Source organism: Ischnura elegans, chromosome 2, assembly GCF_921293095.1.
Source record: "Ischnura elegans chromosome 2, ioIscEleg1.1, whole genome shotgun sequence".
Classification (NCBI taxonomy): Eukaryota; Metazoa; Arthropoda; class Insecta; order Odonata; family Coenagrionidae; genus Ischnura; species Ischnura elegans.
The window spans coordinates 121841355-121867110 of NC_060247.1; the positions used below are offsets into that span (position 1 = coordinate 121841355).

A 25756-nucleotide genomic window follows, 5' to 3' on the forward strand; every position below is an offset into this window, starting at 1 on the left:
AATGATTTGAGCTCACAAGTGGTAGGGGTTAACATTTTCCAAGTACATATGCATAATTCATTCTGCTAAATGTCGCAGAATTACTGAGTGAGAATATAAGCTACTTAGCCTGGCAAGAGACCAGGTTTTAATTTCAGTATATAAAGCTATTTGAAAATATTTCACACTTCCAAACATTAATTTTAGCTCAAAAGATCTGCATTTTCAACATTGGTCATACAGATGGTGTTCATTCTAGCTTTTGCAGAATATTTGCAGCGCATACTACATATATTAACAAATTCTTTAGCCTAATTTGCTGGACTATGCTGCACACACTTTAACTCACTGATAAAGATTATCTTATGAGGGTCCCAAATACTAGCATAAATAAATTGTTATTAAAGTGTAGCGATTTACAACTCTAAATAATACTTTTGCAGGCTTAATAACACACTTGTGTCTTTACTACTGTGAAGAGTTTATTCTCACTTCGAAGCACAAACTCAACTAGCTGAATCATTGTTGGCCAAGCTCGCTTGTTTATATAGTAATGGCGAATGCGAGCGCCGCGCTGGTAGTTCTTGGAAAATTCCTGATTTTCTCTATTGCGTATTGTGGCGGATATTATGACACAAAATTATTCTACTGATTAAGGATGGTTTGCATGGAGCTTCATGAAGTGTTACGGCAACATCCCCTCCCCTCAAGGACTTCCCTCTTCAATTCAAAATATGGCCTACTCTCTTTATTCTATCTAAAGATCCTATTCTCTTGCTTCTTCTCCCTCATTTACCCAATATTCTACACTCTAACACTGTTTTCAAAATGCCCTCTCCATTATCCATCCATACCTTCCGTCTCCTGCATATCTCATCTAGAAGCTACCTCTCCTCACCCACCATGTTCAACACTTCATCGTTCCTCCTCCTTTCTGTCCACTTCACCTTCTCCATTCTTCTTCACAACCACATCTCGAACGCCTCCAGTCTTCTTTCGTCATCCTTACTAAGTGTCCATGATTCCACACCATAAAGCGCTACTTCACATTAAACTCTTCACTAGCCTTTTTTTAAATACTCACATAGCGAAATACCACTCAGGAGCTCCTTCTTGTTTATGAACGCCTCCTTTATTAATGCAATTCTCTTCCTGACATCCTTACTGGTGTTCTTATTTTCCCCTAATGTACAACCCAAATACATAGTTGAATTGCTCTACCTGCTCAAGTTTTTACCCACCTACTTTTACCTTGAGTCTCACATTCCTAGATCGCAATGCTTTACAAAACTGTATAACCTTTGTCTTTTTACGATTTATCCTCATGCTATATTCCTCACAGCTCTTGTCTAATGCATCCTCTAGAGCCTGCAGTCCCCTCTCTGACTAGCTAATCAATACCTGATCATCTGCGAACCTCACTGACTTAAGCATCATTCCTCCACTTTTACTCCAGCTTCCATTTCATCCCACGCCTCTCTTACCATCTCCTCAGCATAAACGTTAAAATGCTATGGCAGTTGTGGACAGCCTTGCCTCACTCTTCGGCTAATACTTGCCACCAAGATTCTTCATCTGCTACCCTCACTTGCGCAGTCTGGGCCACAAACTGGTTACAGATGAGTCACCAATCCCTCCAATCTATGAATATTTTTTTTAGAATATTCATTAGCTTTACCCAATCTACTCTATCAAATGCTTTTTCAAAATCCACAAAGCAGGCATACACATCATGGTTAAAATATAGGTTTCTCTCAACTAGGGACCTCATTACCACTACTGCATCTCAAGTTGACTTTCCTTTTCTGAACCCAAACTGATAATTGCCAAAATGCTAATTTTCCATCGCCTCCATTTATCTGTTAAATATCCTCAGTATCACTTCTGCCATGTGTGATATTAGGCTAATACTCCTATAATATCTGCATTCTGCAACTTTCTTATTTTTTGGTAGTGAAATCAGAACCATTTTAACTAAATCCTCTGGCCAACATCCCTCATAATAGATCCTGCATACAAGTTTGAATAACCTCCTCCCTAGATTCTTCAGAAGCTCACATGGGATATTGTCCACTCCCACCACTTTCCTAGCCTTAATGTCAAGAAGGGCTCCCTCCATTTCCACATCTAAGATCCCTTCCTCTACTACATTATCTTCCTCTACAGCACTTTCCAGCTCTAAATTCAATCTTTCCGGCCTACTTCTGCGGTCACACTGATCCTCCACATATTCCTTCCATCTATACTGAATATCGTTTCCCTTGATAAGTATCCTTCCATCTTTGGCCTTAACCCTTTCCCGCCGAATTCCGCACCTGTGCGGCGAGGATTTTTATTCCTCAACTACGAATGCCACACCAGTGCGTCCTGAATGTTCTTACCCTAACCAACGAATGCCGCGCCTGTGCGGCACAGGTCGAAAAAAGTGACCGTGGCGGACACAATAGATCCACGGACGCAGTCGCCCCTTGTGATCCGCCTTAGCGCGAGCCCAGCCCCTTCTTCGGCCGCTCAGGTCGACCCTTTCCAATTCTCTCCACGCGGTCAACTACTGTTATTTGCAGTGTGTTTTCCAAAACAATATTTGTTGCTTACTTTTGAAATCCAATGCTAGAAATGAATTCATCTTTTTTTGCTGACCACATGGAAATTTCAAACGAAATTCTAACGTTAATATCAACAGAGTTATAGAACAACTAGTAAATATACTTAATCCGTCTATATAAACGTTAGAACTTCGTTTAAAATTTCTGCACGCTCAGAAAAAAACACGAAATTCATTTTGAATTTAAAAAAATCGATACGAACAACAAATATTTGCATATATTCTGCGTTAATATTTTAGCTAGTTGACCGCGGACTCGTGCTAGGAAGGGGCTTTTAATCCCTCTAGGGTCTGCGACAGAGGCCGAGGAAAAGGATCGGCGCCCCACCGAGTTGGGTCCAAAAATGTTTCGGGAGGGACCCACTGCCTTTAGTCGACGCGGAAAGGCTTCGTACAGAGGAGTAAAGAAAACTTTCAAGAGACTCGTATTGAGGAAGAATTTCCTTCAACGAAGGTCCGGCGCGAAAGGGTTAAATTTTGCCATGGCTTGCCCTCTTTTACCGCCCGATAGTGACTTCACCTTAGCATACATTGCACCCTCTTGTTGAAGCTTTTCCATTTCCTCACACTGTCTTTTCCAACAAGCCTCCCTCACCCTCTTAGTTTCACGGCATAATCGATTATTCATTTGCATATGCATCCTTTTTCCCTGCTCTGTGTCCACGATCTTCCACTTCCTTCTCTCTTCCATTTCTTTTACCATTTCCTCTGTTATCCATGGCTGCTCTATCCTTTTACTGACAACGTAGCCAATTGACCTCTTGGCCGATTTTACTATTCCTGTTTTAATCTTTTCCCACCCTTCATCTTCAGTCTGCTTCTCTTCAATCTCCCGGATACCTTATATTCTTCTCTATTTCCTCATATTATCTCCTCTTAGTGCCTGTCAGAGCTTCTACATTCCATTTATTTGCCTTCCTAACTTTCCTAAGACTTTTGAATCATATGTTGCATTTCACAAGCACTAGGTTACGGTCTAAATTCGCATTTGCTGCAGGGAAACTGCACGAGTTTTTCACACTACTCCTAAACCTCTATCTTACCATTATGTGGTTTATTTGGTATCTCCCCATATCCCCTGGACTCTTCCATGTGTACCTTCGCCATTTATGACGTTTGAAACATGTATTTGTTATGAATAACTTGTTTATCCTGCAAAATTCAGCTGGTTTCTCTCCCATGTTGTTACACAATCCTAGTCCAAATTCTCCTATTGTGTTTCCATCTCCCCTGACTGAGGTATTCCACTCCCCCATCACTACTACAGTGCAACCTCGATATAACGACACCCCACGGTACACTAATAAACACTCGCTATAGCGAATTGTCGCTTTACCGGAGGTGGAGCAAATGATAGCCAATATACCTCTTGCGAACAGATATACAGGAACAGGAGTGGTGCGGCGACAGATAAACATCTATCCGATAAACGTAAGCATAAATCCAGACGAAAGGCGATGTTTTTTTGCATCACTAAATTTCCTTACTCAAATAACGACTAACTATTCAAACAATTTATAAGCGCCGCACTGAATAAAAATCGTGCAAAGCATTGTTTCGTCAATCATTATATTTATCGAACGAAAGTTTACCACGTAAATTTGAGACTCAGCACTCCATTAACTTCATTTCTAACAGATCCCTAGCAATTACAGAGGTTAAGGAGTCTTGATGAAAGTCTTCCGGCGGTGAAACCCTCGCTATGGCAAGAGCCAACACCGAAAGGGTCTCGTAAAAACGAATTTTTAACACGCTTATTATAGGGTCAATTGACGGTGCATCGGCTATCTCTCGTTATAGCGGGGGTGTCGCTATAGCCCGTACTCGCTTTAACGAGGTTCCACTGTATATTTTTCTTACTCTGGGTTTCTCTAATAATTTCCACAAGTTGTTCAGACACCTCAACTATTTCTTCCTCCCTATGATTGCTATGTAGCAGGCATGTTAACTTGAATCACCACAATGTTGGTGGCCATAAATAAATAAAGACATAAATTTAGTGATACCTCATTGTAATGAAAAAAACAAGTAGATTTGTTATCTCACTGAAAATTTCAAATATAAATCATGCAACCATTGTCAACATTTTTGCAATGCCTCCATTTACTGTTTACCTTTTTCCATGCAACTCATTTACTATCCACCTATTTGTACCATGCTCAGTGAACTGCATCTACGTTTTGCATGATGTCTGTTTGCTATCCAACATTTGCTATTGTAACTAATTGTCGTCAACCCTCTGTCATCAACCTTTTTCCTACCAAACTTTTGAAATTCAATGTCCATGAGGGGAAGTCACAAATGGATGAGTTATCATGTGTCTAAATAGACAGATGGGCTATGTTAATTGATGCAATCTACTCTGAATGTGTTCAATGAACACTTGGTATATAATATTTAATAAAAAGAAAAAAAGAATCTAAAGTTCCCAGGAGAATGCTTTTGATGATATTAATAATCAATTTTTCTCCAACCAGGTGGAAGAGTTTTACATACTAATGTGCTTCATGTGCAGTCTTGTTCCACATTTTTGGTAGCCTCATGATAAAACTACAATGTATTATAAAAGTGTTTATTTTGCATTAAGTACTAATGAAATTATTGCTTTTCCACCGAGGTATGAGAAATTTTTCATAATTATAAGAGCCTAATATACACAGTTGGCGTTCAAAAATACATATCAATACACATCATGAATTTTTTAATCAATTTTTTAATTGGGCTTTTAATGTTTCATTCACAGGCTTAATAATAGGAAAGAAAATCAGCACATGGTATTCTCAGAATGACCAAAGACTCCGCTTATCTCAAGTATTGGATATGTATTATTCTAAAAGAGGAATATATGATGGTTCAAAAGCCTATCGAGCATGTCAAAGAAAAGACTATGTTACAGAGGTAGCTCCAATGGAAGAAATGAAACAACAGGTATTTATGGATGCCAAGTAAACCGATGGCAAATATCCTAACCATCCAAACAACTTATGTCTACCCAAGCAAACAGCTGAAAACTTATCACAGCAACCTTCTCCCATCCCCACAACATGAAGGTTGTGTGTCCATTTCATGCTGCCATTTTTGCATCAATGTAAAGCAGGTTGGTTAGCTTGTGGACACTGATGCTGTTTTTCACTTTCTGTCACATTTATCTTATTTTGAGATCTCTCATTCTTTGCTATTTATGCTATGCTTTATATATAGTTTGTGGTTTATTAAGTTACAGTAGGCATCTAGTAATTGATCACTTTCAGTCTTTGGGAGTATTGAACAACAATTTTTATCATAACCAGTGTTCCTCTTCCACTATTTCTCTTCCACGTCCATTTATCATTCTTCTCATGACAGTCCATCCTGTGAAAATTTTACTAAAAGTTCTTACATATTTGATGAATGACATGACTAAACAGAAATTTTTCAAAAACTAAAGTATTGGCAATGCTTCCAAAAATGCTCCTAGCCATCAAATCATCACATTTGTTGTCCCTTTTCCCTTGAAATTAATACGTCTCACTCAACTGACCATTTATATTTAAGCATTTTTAAATCTGATTTTGCAATGCAATGATGAATCCTAGTTATTGTTCTGTAAATTCACCTTGAGTAACTAAGTTATTGCATTGTATGTATTTGCAATAAATGTGGTTAAATTTTAATGCATTTTAATTAGTGACATTGAAAATGTTTAATTTCACAGTACAAAGGTTGGCTGTATCTATTAATTTAACCCTTTCCTGCCGGAGACTACGAAAGCAAAACGTTACCACGCTAAGAGTAGCATAAGAATATTTTAAACCTCTGTGTACGGAGCTCTTCTTTGAGGAGGGGTTGCCCAGGCACACTCGTCCCTTGGATTTGGGACCCAACTCAACCGGCCCGGCCATGATCCCTGCCTTTAACACGATCCTCGAGCCCTTTCTTAGCGGGAGTCTGTGGTCAACTTATTATTTTAGCTGTGTTTTTTATAAATAATTATTGATTATGATTTCTGAGAATTTACACTTATTTAATAATAAATTACATATTTTTAAGCATAGTGGAATTTTAAATGGATATCTAGCGTTGATAATAATCTACTTAGGACCTTTTTATTTTTCAGAAGGTTAAGCGTCAAAATTCTTCTTTGAATAAACCTTGATATAATACTTCCCATCCTTCTTTTTCATTAAAGAGAAAAAGGAATGCAAGCCTGAAAACTCATGAAAGAACTAGCTCAATGGTATATTAAGGATCGAGTTTCGAAGAATCGTAGAGGGCCATCGAAAAATTCAGCAAAATGTCATTAGTGCTCAACACCTGGACTGTATGAATGCACTTGCAATATCATTGTGGGAGTGGAAGGTTTGGTTTTTCCGCATAGTTTACCCGAGACATCGTCAGGCAGCTGAGCAAATGTTCCACCCAAAATGAGTAGCTAACAATAGGGCATATGCGTAGGTACGGAATTGGATATACAAGTTACATAACCTTAGAATACCGGCATATTAGTAATTACTTGTGGGAAAATGAATAAATCAGAAAATATAGGGTATGTAATGTAGGAAGTTATTCGGATTGTAACATTCATGAGTGATAATGACAATAAAACAACAGCATCTCCCCATTACATATTTTTCATCCCGTCTGGAAGAACAAGGTATTAAGGCATTCACATGAGAAGTTCGTTAAAAATAGCACTAAAATTTCATTTGAAATTTGCCTATGCACAGAACAAAACGAAGAATTCATTGCAATGAGTAAAAAATTTGAGTTTGCAACAAATTATTCTTTGCAAAAACCATTGCCTTTTCAACCACTTCACCACAAATTCCTGCTGTGGGAAGGATCATAAATGAGTGGGAGGGTCAGGCTTAATTGCCTAAGGGGAGGCACAAGGGTCTCGCTAAGCTGGGTCTCGGGCCGGGCCTGAATACCACCGATCATAGCTACCTCTGCGGTCGCTTCCCATCCCCCGCAACGGCTATACCCGAGATCCGGTCGTCTGCGTAGAAAAGTTTGCGACGGCTATACCCGACGTCAGGTGTTCTGCATATGAAAATGCCCATCGGCTATACCTGACGTCCAGTGCAAAAGGGTTAAGGAAGTATTTTGAAATTACAGCACTGTTTTTCAATTGTTAATGCAATTTTTATGAACAATTCGTATTCTGTATCTAAAATAAAATTGAAACAAATTTTGCCCATCTCAGATAGCTCATAATACCAATGCATGTTTTTCCTTTTTTTCACGAATGAATCAACTTATTCCTGGTGAAATGGATTGGTGACATAGGCATTGTTAGCTGCCAAGGTAATCCTTAAAGCTCAAGTACATAATCCAATGACTGATGCTCTGCTGCAACAATTTTCAGAAACTGCAGCTCAGAGGCTTTCTACTTATATACGTAAGTGAGAAGACAACTCATTTTCCATACTCCAACTGAGTTTCCTCTGGACATAATGATTTTAAATAATAAAATGAAAAAATATTTGTCAGCGACTTTCAATGATGCAGAATGTGCTGACATTTAAATAACATTTGTAATTTAAATTACTCAGCCCAATCATGTGGGGAGCCAAGGAAAATTCACAGTGATTACATATGGTCAAAACGCTAATGCCTAGCTTAATTCAATGCAATAGTATGCTCACTTTGCCACAGAATAATACCCCAGTATGCATAGTGATTAATACAAAATTCAGAAATCAAAAAACAGTCATATGCCTGAAAATTTTCACTGGAATATAAATTTTTAAGTAAATTGTGTAATTAATATCTTCATCAATTTTATCCCAATTTTCAGCTTTCTGGATAGGGTATTCATAATCAAGATGTAGTGCCATGTAATGAAAGGATAATCTATAACAGGCTCCATAAATGTTTCCATTATATATCTGACAGCTCCCTTTTTTTACTGGACTGTTATCCTACCTATATACAGCCCTTGTGGTGACTGACTCATGGATACAAATTCCCGACCACTTCTAGAAGTGCTGGAGAGCTGAAATTTGGCAGGCGTGCGGGGATTCCGAAATGATCCGGAGGAAAAATCTGAAAACCGGAAGTTTCCGCCACGTGTCGTCGCTAGGACGACAAAATGGCCGAAATCGCGCTTTTTCCGGTGACCGTCTTTCGGTTTTTATTTTACTGCGCGCGAACCGTGCGTGCCACACGAGTCGTTAATGCATTTTTTGAAAGCTGATGAACGTAGGCACGTAATTAGGTAAATTTATTAGTTTCCATTTGAGAAAGTTACAGCTACAATGGCGTCCAAAAATTGATTTTTCGAAAATAATTTCAAACTTTCCCCTCCCCTCGACTTAATTTAAGGTGTTGGATAACGAAAATGATTATTATATATGCTCATCACTTCGTCTACGAAATGTAGGTAACAATTTTCTTTCATCGTGCTTGGTTACTCAGAAAAAAATTAAAGTATTCCAAAAATCACCGAAAATTACGATTTCCAAAAGATTAACACAAGGTTTTGTCAATTTTTACCCGACTAATTTCTTTCAAACTTTGTTGTTACATACAACTACGCATTGTCTTTCAGAAAACATAAACATCTAGTAAATGATTTAATGGATTTAAACGCGAAAAAATAAAAATGGCGGGCACTACTCACTTTTTCGGGGACTGGTTTCCTTTTTTTTGTTATACTCCTGAAATATGGAGTTCATAGGGCACACTACTGTTAGATATGACAGCAAATGAATGTGACCACATGGTATCGTCATATTTAAACCCCCCGAAACCCTCTAAAAATTAAAATTTGCATATAAGTAGCCTCTTCGGGTATTTTTCGTCACGATTCCGCCACTATCCCAAGCCTTGCCACTCATCACTACGGTATTGATGTCGACGACTGATGACCCCTGGTAGGACAAACCTATAAACCCCCGGTAAACCCACACACACCCCCCTAAAAATAAAATTTTGCATATTACTCTACTTATTGGGAACTTTTCGTGAGTATACCACCGCCCTCAACGATTCATCCCCACGGAAATTATTTGAACGGATGGTGACCACCTGGAATACACACATAAACCCACGGAATCCCCCTGAAATACCCCCCAAATGTAAAATGTGCCATTAAGTCTCCCATTTGGGAACTTCTCTCAAACATTACGCCGCACTTCCCGTCCCCTCTGAGCTCTAGGACCGGAATATTTGGTGAGGGCGAGCCACCGTAAACCATACGGGAAAAATACCAGAAAACCCCCGATCACCTCCTGGAACATCACCAAAAAAATCCTCAACCCCAAGGCGGCGAAGCCGCCCCGATGTTCAAGCGGCGCAGAAGCTGTGGACTCCGCCCATCTCTGGGCGGCGAAGCCGCCCCTCGAACGAAAAACAGTGAAACAGCTCCGAAATGCCTTCGCCCTCTGGGCGGCTATGGCGACTTTAGACGAGGAACGGCGAAGCCGTTCCGAGTATTAAGCGGGGAAGCCCCGAGAGGACACACTGAACCCCTGGGCGGCAAAGCCGCCCTTCAGCGAGGAACGGCGAAGCCGTTCCGAGGAATGAGTGGGGCGCCTCCCTACCACCTGGCCGGCGAAGCCGGCCCCTAGCTGAGGTGAGATTATTCGAACTTAAAAAATCTTCGAGCGAACACAAATGTAGACGGCGAAGCCGGAACTGGGGTTTTTAAGGGGCGGAGCCCCTTAACGAGCGCGCGGAGCGTGCGAGTCCTATCTATATACAGCCCTTGTGGTGACTGACTCACTCATGGATACAAATTCCCGACCACTTCCAGAAGTGCTGGAGAGCTGAAATTTGGCACGCGTGCGGGGAACCCGAAATGATCCGGAGGAAAAATCCGAAAACCGGAAGTTTCCGCCACGTGTCGTCGCTAGGACGACAAAATGGCCGAAATCGGGCTTTTTTCGGGGACAGTCTTTCGGTTTTTATTTTACTGCGCGCGAATGGTGTGTGCCACACGGATCGCTAATGCATTTTCTGAAAGCTGATAAACGTGGGCACGTAACTACGTAATGTTGTTAATTTCTTTTTAAGAAAATTGCAGCCAAAATGGCGTCCAAAAATTCGTTTTTCTATTAAAATTTCATAACTTCCGCTCCCTTCGACTTAATTTAAGGTATAGGATAACGAAAACGATTATTATATATGCTTTTAACATCGTCTACGAAATGTAGGTAACAATTTTCTTTCGTCGTCCTTGGTTACTCAGAAAAAAATTAAAATATTCCGAAAATCACCGAAAATTACGATTTCCGAAAGATTAACACAAGATTATGTCAATTTGAACCTGACCGATTTCTTTCAAACTTTGCAGTTACATACACTTATTTATTGTCTTTCAGAAAACATGAACGTTTAATAAATGATTTAATGTATTTAACCGCGAAAAAATAAAAATGGCGGGCACTACTCACTTTTTTCGGGGACTGGTTTGCTTTTTATTGTTTCACTCTCGAAATATAGATGTCATAGGGCACACTTCTGTTAGATATGACAGTAAATGAATGTGACCATATAGTATTGTCATCTTTAAACCCCCCGAAACCCCCTAAAAAATTAAAATTTGCACAAAAGTAGCCTTTTCGGGTACTTTTCGTAACAATTCCGCCCTTTTTCCAAGCTTTACCAGTCATCGCTACGGAATTGATGTGGACGATAGATGACCGCTGGCAGTAAAAACCTATAAACCCCCGGTAAACCCTCATACAACCCCCCAAAAAATACAATGTTGCATATAAGTCTACTTTTTGGGTATTTTTCGTGACTATTCCACCGCCCCCAACGACTCATCCCCACGGAATTTATGTAAATGGATGGTGACCGCCAGGAGTACGCACATTTAAACCCCCGGTATCCCCCTTAAAACCCTCCCAAATGTAAAATGTGTCATTTAGTCTCCTATTTGGGTACTTCTCGCAAACATTACGCCACACTACCCGTCCCCTCTGAGGTCTAGATCCGGAATATTTGGTGAGGGCGAGCAACCGTAAACCATACGGGAAAAAATACCAGAAACCCCCGATCACCTCCTGGAACATCGCTGAAAAAAAATTAATGAATTTTAAAGTCGCCTTTCCGAGTAGTTTTCGTCACAATTTAACCGGTGCCCCTACCACTTATTAAAACCCCCGAAAACCCCGTGAAACCTCCCAAAAAATTTCTAATAAATCGCCTCTCCAGGTGAAAGAATCGTCAGACCACTGTTCCGGACCCCTAGGACTTATCGGCACGGAATTTATGAGAACGATTTGTGACCACTGGTTTAACACATGTATAAAGCCCCCCGGTATTCCGTTGGAACCCCCGCAAAAAATGAAAAACTTGCCATTAAGTCTTCTTTTATGGGTACTTGTCGCCACTATTACTCCGCATTGCACTACCCTTTACAATCATCGCTACGTGATCACTGTGGACGATTAGTGACCGCATGCATAACACATTAAAACCCCCGAATCCCCCTGGGCACCCCTCTCGGTGGAGAAGAGCATTAATGAGAACTAAGCGGAGCATCCGCGGGGGGGCTCCTCGACCCCAAGGCGGCGAAGCCGCCCCACAACGATGAACGGCGAAGCCGTTCCGAGGAGTGACTGGCGTAGGCGAGGGGGAGCTTCAGTAACCCTCGGGCGGCGAAGCCGCCCTGACGTTCAAGCGGCGCAGCCGCTGTAGACTCCACCCATCTCAACTCACACTCAACCCCTGGGCGGCGAAGCCGCCCTCCAGCGAGGAACGGCGAAGCCGTTTCGAGGAATGAGTGGGGCGCCTCCCTACCCCCTGGCCGGCGAAGCCGGCCCCTTGCTGAGGTGAGATTATTCGAACTTTAAAAGTCTTCGAGCGACCACAAATGTAGACGGCGAAGCCGGAACCGGGGTTTTTAAGGGGCGGAGCCCCTTAACGAGCGCGCGGAGCGTGCGAGTAATACATATAGAAATGACTAGGTTAATGTTATGATAGCCAATTTCTAGGATTCATCACTATCTGATGTGACCTTAAGTATCATTCTATTTTTCAACAGCTAGTGGATTGGCGGATGCCCCATGCCCACCTGACTCTCAGACAGGCACACAAACAACTCCTTTGGTTGATATAGTGATAATAGTGGATACTGCCTGGACTTTCAGTGATATCAGCAACATCATCCAAGTCTTAGCAAAAGAAATAGATCTGGGAGAATATGGAGATTCCTCTGGAGCTGCCGGTGGCGGAGGCTCCAAGATTACAATTCTCTCGGGAAAAGATGCAACCCTTCCAGCAATAGTGAATGGCTCCACTTCCTTTTTGGACATTTATGCCAATTTCACCTATGATAACTATACCAAATGTAAAGTATAACTACTCAATTTTTATTATGTAATATTTACAGTAATATTTACAGTAAGATGGATAGGTAAAATTGATTGAAATATGGAAGCTTGGCCCATTGAAAAAAGTTGTCAAACTGATTCAAATTAAGACCCAGAACAAATGAGATCACATGGTGACCTTTTATTGGAAGGGGGTTTGAAAATCCAACAATGCAAAAAAAAATTATTTATAGACATTTCTAATACCTACAGTTTTCCTAGATGGAATTTTTTTTCCTTCTGCTGTATTTTTTATTGTTTAACCACGTATTGATTATTTAGAGTACGTGGGTAGGGGACCCTTGGAAACCTAGATGAAGAGCTGCGTCACAGCTCGGGGGGGCCTGCTTGCCGCAAGTAGTGCAAAATTCATATTCCATGCATCATTTGTCGAGGATGAAACTAACATACGATGTATGAGACATTTTAAGGGATCAGCTATGGTGGATAAATAAGTAAATTTTAAATCATCAATCATGCTCTAATGAGTTAATTTGAGGTTAAACAGACTCAATCATGATAAAAAAGACAGAATTTATATTTACACAAAGACCATAATTTGACATAGTCGAATAGGAATGCCAACATAATACTGGATTATTAGATTTTCATCCCCATCCCCATAAAAGGAAATGAGGCGAGGGGAAACGGTTGACTTATTTTTAGTTGATTCCACATCTTTTATTCAATGGGCTAAATCCAGTTAAAATATAGAATTTTCTGATTCACCCAAACATAAATTCCAAATAGTTGAATTCATTCCCCGATGAAAAAATAGTATTAACCTGTTTCAAATTTTTATAGATTCTTATACATTGCCATTTATACATTCTTATACATTGCCCAGGCAATGCATAAGAATGTATAAAAATTTGAAACAGGTTAATACTATTTCTTCAGGGTTTTCTTCTGCGTCAGCTGGTTTGTGGACAACAGTTTTGCTGGCAGGATAGCCAGCGAAACTGTTGTCCACAAACAAGCTGACATGGAAGAAATGCAGAGATCAAACCATCGCCGCGGAAACCTACGTTCTAACAGGTTTATACAATTTTTTCATAGGGGTTCTCATTCGAACAAAAAATTAGAATATTAAATGATCTTCCAAAAATGGACATGAATCAAACTGTGTGAAATATATGAATTATTTTTCCCTATAAAAAAAGAACACGTACAGTCTGCAACATGTATTGCACTGAACTGCAATACTTTCATGGGGTGCCATGAGTACAACTGTTGTTGAGGACTGATTACATGGTACATTAACCCATGTGAGTTAATGTCTAAATATATGAACACATGTATGAATACAAAATTGCACCGTGTAACCACCCAACTTGTGCAAATGCATGTACAGGAAATTGAACTTATTTTAATTTGGTTCATGAAATTGTGCATTTTCCATTTTAGTCCACCAAATTCATTCATGGATTCAGACATCAACTTGAACGAGTCCATGTACAATGTAACCAGTCCTTCATGAGTGATTAATTCCATAGAATTCCATTCCATTCCTAACCTGCTGGATTCATTGAATTGGCTTTTTAATATGTCAAACAAAATTGATAAAATCTACAAAGAAGCCACTCATATATCCAGCTAAAATTCACTAACTTCACCAAGCTTTTCACAAAATTTCTGAAACCTGACTTGAGACGTTTTTCCATTTGCAGTGCCCACAGGACTAGATATGGTACGAATGCTGACTCGCCTTCGGTCCATGTACGCATGGTCGATGCAAAATGACCGCCAAAATAAGATAACCACTGGAAGGCCACAGGTGGTGCTCTTCATGCCATCGATGTCTTTCACAATGGGAGATTCGGAACGTAGCCAGGCCAAGAGCTTGGTAAACCGTTTGAACACAAAAGCTCCAGGTTTGGACACAATAAATTATATGAATACGCATGTAGCAATAAAATTTTCTTTTAAAATTGTAGGAACAGTGAAATGGAAATACTGTAATGAATGAAACAAAAATTCAGAGTCCAGATATCACAAATTATTTCACAGGATGGCCATTAGGTTTTTTTCTCACTTTAGCCACTCCATTTTCTTGAATATGAGATTAAAATTTGTGGATCAAAATTTCTAATCTACAACTATATTATGTAGAGCAAATAAAATAATGTTTTTGCTTTAATTTTGTACGATATGAATGTCCACTGCTAAAACTCAGTAGTTCAATTTCCATTGCTCTTCAACCAATCTCAAGTGTTGGAGTAAGTTAGTTATCTAAAACTTGGTTAAGCAAACACTTAATCCTTGTTGGGCTGGTTTCCAGATACAACACTGCTCTTCATGGGACCAAGCGCAAGAGATACATTCACTGACTTTGTGGCTGATAAGGACAAAGATATATTTCAAATAAATGCTTCGCCCGACTATGAAAATGCTTTGGATCCACTGATAAAGCGCCTCCTTCAGCGTGAGTATACACCCACAATTGCAACCATACTAATCCATGAATATTTTAGTACATGTATACCATGTTAGGATAATTTAGGTTTTTCACTGTTCAATGTAAATGCACGTGTAAATATACGTAATGTAGTTATAATGTATCATTTTCATATTCATATAATTGCCGGTGAAGCTTCCAGACATGTTCAAACTGTGTAAATTTAAACCTGGTTGAAAATCTAAATCTACCACTGGTCATTCCTATTATAGTTTGCCGAGTTACAAACATTTTTCCCTATTTTTGTATATGTGGCGGCAATAGCCACATATTGACTATTTAGAACACATGGGTGGGGAGCTATGCCCAGAGTGCATGCTGGTCAAGGGAAAAATGGCCCCCCTTACCAAAATAGGAGAAACTCACATGCCCGTGGGTTGGTATTGGGTGAGCTCTACCCTCTCCTCACTAAAAAATCTTTAGGTTGAAGCACTGAGTGAGTGATAACGTAGGAAAGACGTTTCAAAAATATTATACTAGGTCAGATTTTTAATTTTCAATCCCAACAGACTCACCCTCTTATATGTACATTCATGGCCTGAAATGTGGGAAGTTAAGAATTCCACTTGTCAGGTTAATGTGACCAATAATTGACATTAAATCAGAAGATGCAATTGGGAATAAATTCCCCTCGACCAGGAATCCAACCATTGGCCTTTGGCTCTCCATATCAATGCGCAGACCACTGTGCTCTCCATGTGTTAAGATTTCTGTGAATACATAATTTCGTATCTTCGCGGACTATGCCGTTTTTTATCAACGGAAAAATTGCAATTTACTTTGGTAGTCAAGGGTTTGCTGACTTACTTTGTTGTGAGTTACTTTTACTAATGGTTGAGAATAAAAAACCGAAATAAGATAGTGGAACCTGATTTTTTATTTTTGCGGACTCACTGCCAAAGCTTATTGTTAAGTCGAGCGAAGACTTTGTCTACGGATTACCGCTATAATAATTTTTTTATAAGGTTATGGACCCAGCAGGCAGAGATGTTAAGGAGTAAACGAGTTGGTGAATAGGACAATCGCTTAAACAAACAGCGATAAATTTAGGGTACAAATCAACCAGAGTCTGGCTTGGAATTTTTTATTTTTCCGGACTAACTACCGAAGCTTGTTCAGTTGCACGAAGACTTCATCTACGGATTACCGCTATAATAATTTTTTTAATCACCACGTTCCTAAATTTTCATGGCAATTTTACCGAGGTTGACAATGCTAGAAATTCCCCAGTCCAGGTGAATTTTTTCCCTTGGCAATAAATGCGAATTTCACTGCCATTCTTTTGGCGAGATTGAAATATTCCACATTTACATGTTAGGCGTTCATGGCCAATCAAGGAAAGCAATGCACGGTATTCCAAGAAGCCACCCAAAGGTGAACCCCATTCCAGTGCTAATGCCTTAACATTTTTGCAATGTTTTCCATTTTTGAAGGTTTGACTGATGTAGCAAGGGGTGGATTTAAAGGGGGGGTTGACAGGGGTCATGACCCCCCAAATTTTAACGAAAATGCTCAATTTTTGTTAGTTTTATAGTTTTATGCATCCTTAAATGTCTAAAATTGTTCATTTTCATCTGTTGTAAAGAACAAAAATGAAATTTTAGGTTAAAAATTGTCTAAAAATAATGGTATTTTTAAAAAATTTACACAGTAGAACGTCCCTCTGCCAGGGGTATTACGTACCACCCCGACCCATGTCATGATCACCTCACCCCCAAATTTGATGCTATATCCGCCCCTGAATCCAGAGCTATTATTATAAGTATTAACACATTGCGGACGGATCACGAGTATACTCGCATATGTTTCGCGAGCCAACTGTTACGGACGAATGACGAGATAACTCGTGTTTTCTACACACTGCCTTTATATGCCACATGCAATGCAAAATTATTAATTTTAGGTATGCATTAAAAATTATTTATTCATTTTATGACATTAGGTTTTATCTTAAAACACTAAAAATTTGTAAGAGATATTGTAAAAAGTTATTCAGATGTAAACCAAATTAAAGTTGCATACAAAAAAAAACAGCCTGACCCAGCCACTGGGGTATGGTATAAAAAAACATCCAGACCTTAATGTGTTAATATGCTGCAGCAAAGTTCATACTTTTCTGGACTCTCTGTTTCCTTGGGGGTACAACCTCTAAGAGGCGTGCAAGCTGTTGCAAAAATAAACTATCTGGAGCTGCCTCTGCGAAAGTGTGCAAGAAATCAAGAGAGAGAGTGCATGACACAAATGTTCCCTACTGTATTTTTTAAATATTTCCCAAGGTCTCTGAGACAGAATGCCGGAAAACAGAGGCAGCTGTGACTGCCAAGCAGTCCCTAGGGAGGATAGAATTTTCCTTGGGGAAAACCCCTTATTGCTCCTCTTTCTAACAAAAAGGAGAATTATGAGGTGGTTAATGTGGGGAGCCAAACGCCAGCTATAAATGCGAACCAAATTTTCAAAAATTCACTAATATTTAGGTATTTCAAAATTCAATTTTTTTATTATTTAAACAGTAATATGTACTGAAGATTAAGTCAAAATTTCATCATTCTATTTCAAGAAGTAAATTTGCAAAAAATATTTTCAAAAACCTGAAAATTTCAAAAATCAGGCTTGAGCTTTCTAGGAGTGAAAATGGCCACTTTTGTGCAAGCAAAAGGGTTTATTCGAATGGCTCCAAACACAAATTCAGACAGCCATGGGTCTTAGCAGAGAGAGTTTGAGTTATGCATTTGCTTGCAGGGCACTATTCCCAACCCTACGCACTGCCCATATACAAGTCCCCACAACTGCCTCTCACAAAAAGTATTTCCATTAGCGCCTGATATTTTTTATTGAAAACCATTATTAGATGGACTGTTGTATTTTTAGTCCCAGGAGGGGGATACAGATTAAATGAGCAAGCTGGCACTGGATGGCTATGTATACACATACATATTTGATGGCTCATACCATACAAGACATTACCACTTTACCATAGTGTAAACCTCTACCAACCTCAGGTCTTTCACCACTTCCGATGGACCAGATGTCCATAGATATCAACCCAAGGTTAGGTACTTTCTGCTACATGGACCTTTATTTTTTACAGTTCCACGTCGCATTATCAACCCAGCATGTAATTATAGATGGGAGTTGGATGGCAGCAGCGGCAGTAGTGTCCAATATGCTGACCCAATGGTGGGAGCCTTGTTCTTCAAACTTCAACCTAACTACTTTTTCACAAGTGATAAAACTTCTCTGAAAGTAAGTAAAGCATTCTGCATTAATAAATATATGATTTCCTAAATTTTTTGTAATTCACCAATGAGAATCCAATTTCATCAGATTGTAGGGAAAGGAAGATGATCTACAAGAAAAAAATCTTGGCCATTCAGCCACTTTCTCATAAGTTAAAAAAAATATTACCACCCTCTTTTCATGAGTTAGTGGTGTCATTAGTTCTCTTTAGTTCATGCACTAATTCAGGCAGACCTACTCATTGACCAAATGAATCACTCCAAAAAGTACTCATAAAGTACCCAGAAAGAAATCCTGGATCCGCCTCTGTCAGGGTATTCTCAGTCTCTGCTGTTTCTCAGTGCCAGACTATACATATATATATATATATATATGTATAATACAGAATGCCTTGGAAGAGCCACAAATACATTATTATTAAGGTTTTCTACTGATTAAGGTAGGTTTCCATGGAGTTATAAGAAGTATTCTGCCAGTCTCCCCTCCCTTCATGGACTTCCCTCTTCAAGTCACAATAAGGCCTACTTGCCCTTTCATTACATCTAAAAATCTAATTCCCTTCCTCTCCCTTGTTTTCCCAACATTCTACCCTCGAACACTGTTTTCTACATCCTCTCCCTGCTTTTTACTCTCTCCATCCAAACCTTCTGTCTCCTCATTATCTCCTCTCAGTAGTGGATACAGAAAAAATCAAGGGGAGGTTGCAAAAGATGTCTTGTGCTAACTACACTTTAATCGTAATGAAAAATAATCAAGTCACATGAAGAGTTTAAGAAAGTTTTATTTAAACTGATAATACACCTATACAAGACATTGATATCTTATGATATAAAAAAGTTTCAATTGTGGTCCTGCGGTGTTAGATAATATGGGCAGTCCCGTTAGGGGGCACGTGCCCCCCCGTATGTATCCGCCACTGTCTCCTCTGGATGCTGCCTCTCCTCACTCACAATATCCAGCACTTCATCGTTCCTCCTACTCTCCATCCACTTCACCCTCTCCATTCTTCGCCATACCTACATCTCAAAGTACTCCAGTCTTTTCTCGTTCTCCATTCTAAGTATCCATCCTATTTAAACCTATCCTCTTTCCTAAGTATATTCATGTTACTGCAAGTGGAGCATTGATAAGGGGAATATGGACTAGGTAGTGTAAGCTTATATGCATAATTAAGGTTTAATTGAAATCATTTAGGGTGCTCACAGCCCGTTGGATCAACCTTAAGCTTTACCACAGCTGCTGTCCCTTGGGTGGGGTAATGAATTAGCAAATAACAATGGACCTTCACACAAGACTTGGGATACATCAAACCATGTCATTCATGGCTGCCTTGGTCATCAAGGCACCCATTTCAAGACTTCACAGTGTTGCACATTCTTCACTGTGAAATATGTACCTATAACAACAAGTTGGGCAGTAATTGTTCAGATTGTACCATGTGCTCAATGGTGTTCATAGGTGTAGCATTACTTTGTGCTATCCAAGGCACCCTGCAATTAGCACCCTTATGCAACTGCAACAAATTCCCCAGTTAGTTCTTGTGCCCACAAGTTTCAGAACAAAAAATTATTTTCCAGGTCTGATTTTAAAGATAGACTGGTTGGACATTTTAATATATGTAGAAGATATAATTTTTTTTATTCATAGTTATAAAAAATAGTAGAAATTCTACAACTTTATCAATTTTCTGATCACAGCATTAAATCTATTATTTTTATCTGCAGTTCCAAGGTAAAGGAGATGGCACAATGAGTGTGTGCTATTCAAGAAAACAAGTTCTTACAGGAAATAACTCAACCTCATCTTCATCGTCATCAACAATTAAATGTAAAGGTATTACAAGTACTGAAACAGTAGAGTTTACAGAGAGCCAACCTTGCTCAGGTTCCAGCCTTATCAAATCCTGCGCACCAATGTATTTCTCTGTTGCTGCAACTTCTACAAACAAAAGATGCACAGGTAAGTTCCGAACACCATAAGCTCTTAGTTTTTATTATGGAAGCTGGCTGCAATGTATTGCAGCAGTAGGTACTGAAATGTAATGTTATCATTTTTCTGGCAATTGATTCATAGACTATTTCATTAACAAATTCCAGTAAAAACTGATAGATACCTCTTCATACCCTCAACTTGAAAAAATGGAATTTTTTTTCCTCTGGTAATTTATCCTGTCAGCCTGCTAATACTAGTGTAGAAGGGTCAACTGATAGCTACAATAGAGCTAAATGTGGAGACATAATCAAATAATTTAAGAAATCATGATTCTTCTGATGTTTGAAAAAATTTTAGCCTCTGAAGCAGTGGACTGAGGGGCTGAAGGGTTAGAATACCCATTGTGATTGGTTTATTTTCACCATTGGTACAAAATAAACTTTGACAGAGGGCTTATTACCTGTTTTTTTACAGATGATACCTGCCGCCATCCAGAAATGGTCAGGTTCTCAGTGACACATTCTGGTCTCACCTGTGCCAGCGGAGCAAACGGACTGAAGGCATCAGGACTTTCAATCGCATTATGGATTGTTTTATTTTCATCAATTGGGGTAGTGAATAAAATTTTTTTTTCTGAGTGAGAAAGTGCGGATCTAATGATAAATCAAATAAATTTCGTTCTTCAGTTTCTTCAAGAAAACAAACTCCCTTATCTCCAAGGGTAAGTGAAAAGACAGTCATTATCCCTTAAAAAACAGTTTGGAAGTGTAATGAGGCTGGAAATACAAAATGCCAACACATATTTTGAAATACAAAGGGATGCCTTTTGAGAGAGTTTCAACTCTAATTCTTTAAAGTCTCTTTGAAAGCTAATCTGATGGACAGCTTAACAGTCTTAGCATCATAATGACTAATAAATGACAATTTTTGACTGTATTTATGATGGTGAATGTATTCCATTCTTATTTTTATATTAAAGTACATTAAAATCATGAGCAAGCATGATTTATTTTACAGCCAAAAATGAAGATAAATGGATAGCATTTTTAACATTTAAATGATGGTGGTGTTTAGGAGAGTTACCTATTTCATTTCATCAGCTAGCACTTTAAAATATTAATAATCAAATCTGCATTTATATGTAATATTTATGAAAAAAATACCTAAAATTATAAAAATGCAATTTTTGAAACTGCCAATTGAATGTTCAATGATAAAATGTTTTAAATAAGACAGCATGTAAAGAGCTAATAGAGGACAATGATATCATTAATGTTGAAAACGTTTGATTTACATAAAAATGTTTTATATACATAAAAAATTGGCAATAAACAATTATGTATTGCCTATTGTACAGAATTTATCTTTCTGTCTTCTATTTTGTCAACTCAAAATAAATATGTACTAACAATTGCATAGGTGAGGTTCCTAGGTAAATACATATGGGAGTTGTGAATTGGGTCAATCTAACACAAACTTGCAGCGGACGCGCAACATGTGCCTCAAAGCAAACTAGTACCACACACTCAAAGTAAGAGAAAAGTTTTGCAAGTGGAAATCAAAACCTACCAGCAACCTGGATTCCAAAGTTCAGATAAAAATCATCAGTAGAGAATACATGTATAGTGTGAAAATTGTCGTAACGAGTGATTCTTTACAAGCTATGAGGAAGTATACTGATAACTGATGCCTTTCCTGTAAGGAAGCTATACCAAGGCTCAATTACTTGGTAAGACTATGAAGAGGATGTGAGCACCCCGAAGGTACATATATGCATGTTCATGACGTGTTAGTCTTCATCTCAGAGCCGGATCAAAGGGGGGGTTCAGGCCCTGGGCCATCCACCAAGCATGAGCCTTCCACAAATATAGAGACAAATCTCGCAAGATTGGAAAAATAGAAAAAAACCATCATGTATGAAGGGATTCCAATTGAAACTGTTGAATTAAAGGTTACTTCCGAGTCCCTTAGCACCCTTACCACATCATCATCATTTAATCATTGGCAAAAGAGTTCAGGTTGAGAACAATATCCACAACTTATGAAGTGAGAATCAAACACTACACCATAAAATCCATTCCTGACCAATGACTTATTGATTCATACAAATGCTTGGGGTGAATAAGACGAGATATGACCAAAAGCAATAAAATCAACCCCCTCTAAAATTATCTGAAACACTAGGAAAAATTGCCAAAACACTCAATTTTGTACCTATAACAGTGTTTCCAACTCATTTCTCTTTGCCTCTACTTTTTGGAGACATAAAAAAAACGATTTTTCAAATCTAGACTGCGTGATGCACCAAGAAACCAATTTTCGGGCCAATCAGAGCACTTTAAATGTTGGCATTAGCAAAATCGTGCAATTTTACTATTTTGTCAATCATTATCTCAATGGAGGGAGATGCAGTATTGCAGCATAGAGTTTCAACGGAGGTAAATATGGTGATGCATCATAGGGTTTAACAGAAATTGTAAGAACTGGCCAAGTGACAAAAAAGGCCGTATAATCTGATAAATTGATTTGACTTAACTTGAATTGATTTTATCAAAGCAAAGCTAGCTAGTACTCATCTAAACCTTTCACCATCTTGAATAAGGATCTTAATCACCTAGAAATTTAATCATAAACTCATAACAATATGTATAGTGATTCCAGAACACTAAAAAAGCAAATTACCTATATAAAACCCAGACTACATTGCTGATACATGGCTTTCAGTTTTGAAAACTATAATTTTCTACGAGAATAGCACCTCTCCCTTTCAAGCTTCACCCCACCCATCTGAACTCACATGTAAACCTGGCAAATGTTCAGAATTAACAATTCCATCATGAAGAAACCTGCAGCAGCAGAAGGGAAACTCAATGACAAACCCAAAAGGACACAAAACTACCCAAAGGAACCATTTTTACCAGTTGCTAAGACAACAGTGATATTTACTATAGTTTTCCTGGTGCTACCATTCAGGGGTGCAGCTAAGGAATTAAGGGGGGTTTTAGGCACAAAACACTGGGATGTCTGAGGGTGTGGAATACCCGCCAGGTTATAGAGAGGTGTGGGGGGTCCTTCCACAGAAAATTTTTTATTGAAGATAAATGGTTCAAAATGGTGAGTTTTACGGCCTTCTGAAGTTTATTTTATTAATATTCACACTATTTTATAGGCAATATTAATCCAATTATGTGAAATGGATTAAACTTAAAAATCTTTCTGAGCTCTGTGGGAGGTTTTTATCCCCCCACCCCCATCACTGCGACTGTTTGGCTTGGTTACCCTTTTTATGAATATTAAATGAAAGTAAATGTTACCCTTTTTATAAAAAAAAAAAACAGAGGCCATAAGCAGTATGAACCAAGAGGCCTCCAGCAGCTGACAGGAAGCATCAGTGACAAACCCCGCAAGACCAGGGAGCTACCTGAAACAACCATTTTTACCATAAATATGGACTGCTACAGTTCCAATCGATATATGTTTTACGAAATGTCAAAATTTTATTACTGCCTGAAAAAAAGATTATTTGAGCAAAGTAATACCACATCCTATACAGGAAACAGGTTGGTTGAGTAACACGGCAACATAATGGGCTGCAGTAGTCATGGACCCCAATCCAAGCGGCACTTGTTATCCATAAAGAAAGAGAAAATTGACAACTGCTTGGCCATCATGTGGAAATGCTTAAAATCTATATTTACAAACGAGTATTGAAATAAAGCCTTTGCAGTACATTTTACCCACAACCTGTCATTCCTCCCACCTCCCACGCAACATGTACAGTAAATGCCTACTTAAAAGACACTGAAACAATAATGAATTAATAGTAAAATCTGCCGAGAAATTATGAAAAAGGCTAATTTAACTAGTATGTGATTTTGCATAATTAATTAATAGCTGACCAGTGTCAACATAGATGTCATCTTCAGAACATTAGATCAGACAAGACATCTGAGGATGACAACAGCATTAAAATTGGTCTTTCATAAATTTTTTACGTGATGTAACACCTAATCAAATCAGTCATTTTCATAAATGAATCGATCTAATAAATGTAGGCAAGACACCACCATTTATATCTACAAACAAAGTCAAAACTCTATTGTATCTACTGAAAAATATCATCGTTACTCTAAACATGAAAATGGTAGAATTTAGGTTAGATACACTTTTTTAGACTAATAGCATACAGTATTAGTGGTATCACTATCCTTTCCAAGCAACTTGCAATAGCTCCCTTCCCAGACACAATTAGAAAACATTACATGTGCTCTATCAAACAGCATCTCAAACTCTTGGACTCTGATCAAATGCACTAAAAATTGCCAACTCAACGGCAAGAGAAACAATGTGAGAACACTTCAGGCAGTGACTCCCAAAAATACTTGGGAAAATGAGAAAAGTCAATTTAGGTCAACTGCAGTCAATGTGTGCAGCTTCCTGGAAGGAATTCATCACATATCGGTGTCTATCTTTTTCACAAGAGGTGAATCAACTGATACTTTTTTAATGATCTCAATTATAAAAATTTTAAATAAAAAATAGATTAAATACGAATGTTTCAAAACTGAAGATAAAGTATTTCTGAAGGGGAACTAATTAAATAATTAAAGAAATCATTGTATTAAATGGATCAGTGGCGTAACAATGGGGGATGAGGGGATAGATCCCCCAAAAAGCCTCAGAGGAATAAACAAAAAATATTAAAAACTAGTGTCTATAGTTTTGACACATAATAATTGCATCTGTTTAAAGTTAAAGATCATGTATTAACACGTTGCGTACCGGGGTATTGAAATTCCTAGGAAAGCCGATTCTGGGTGGAGGTGTTGATTAGGGCGTAATGCCTTTGGTTTAAACGTGGTTAAAAAGCTAATGTTTAGAATAAAACTTTACCCAATCAAACATTATGATGCATCAATTCATTATGAATAACGAACAACAACTGAAAACGTACTAACAAATACGTACTGTACGCTTTAAAATTGTTTAGGTTGATGCGCCTAAATGACGAGAATCTTTGTCATCCGTCCGGAACTTTTGGGAAAAAAATGACGAGAATTCTCGCCATCCGTACGCAACGTGTTAATATATATTGGCAGCGAGACGAGTCACTTAATTCCGACTGGTGACTAACCCCTGGAGCCCCCATTGCCTGGGGAGGGGGTTGCCTCCCCAATCCCTCAATCCCTCCCCAGAACATATTCCTTTTTGCGCCACTGATATGGATATTACTTTACACAC

At 38.7% G+C, this 25756-nt stretch overlaps 1 protein-coding gene across 1 annotated transcript in view; it reads left to right on the forward strand.

The window, feature by feature from the left end:
• LOC124154540 overlaps positions 1 to 21507 on the forward strand; it is a 53173-nt gene extending 31666 nt beyond the window's left edge. The window contains exons 8-15 of the mRNA XM_046528341.1: positions 5328 to 5512; positions 7853 to 7964; positions 12561 to 12866; positions 14559 to 14762; positions 15170 to 15313; positions 18435 to 18589; positions 20308 to 20542; positions 20990 to 21507. Of these exons, the coding sequence (XP_046384297.1) occupies positions 5328 to 5512; positions 7853 to 7964; positions 12561 to 12866; positions 14559 to 14762; positions 15170 to 15313; positions 18435 to 18589; positions 20308 to 20542; positions 20990 to 21156 (1508 nt within the window). The 3' untranslated portion in view covers positions 21157 to 21507. The remainder of the gene's footprint in view (positions 1 to 5327; positions 5513 to 7852; positions 7965 to 12560; positions 12867 to 14558; positions 14763 to 15169; positions 15314 to 18434; positions 18590 to 20307; positions 20543 to 20989) is intronic.
• Positions 21508 to 25756: the final 4249 nt, after the last annotated feature.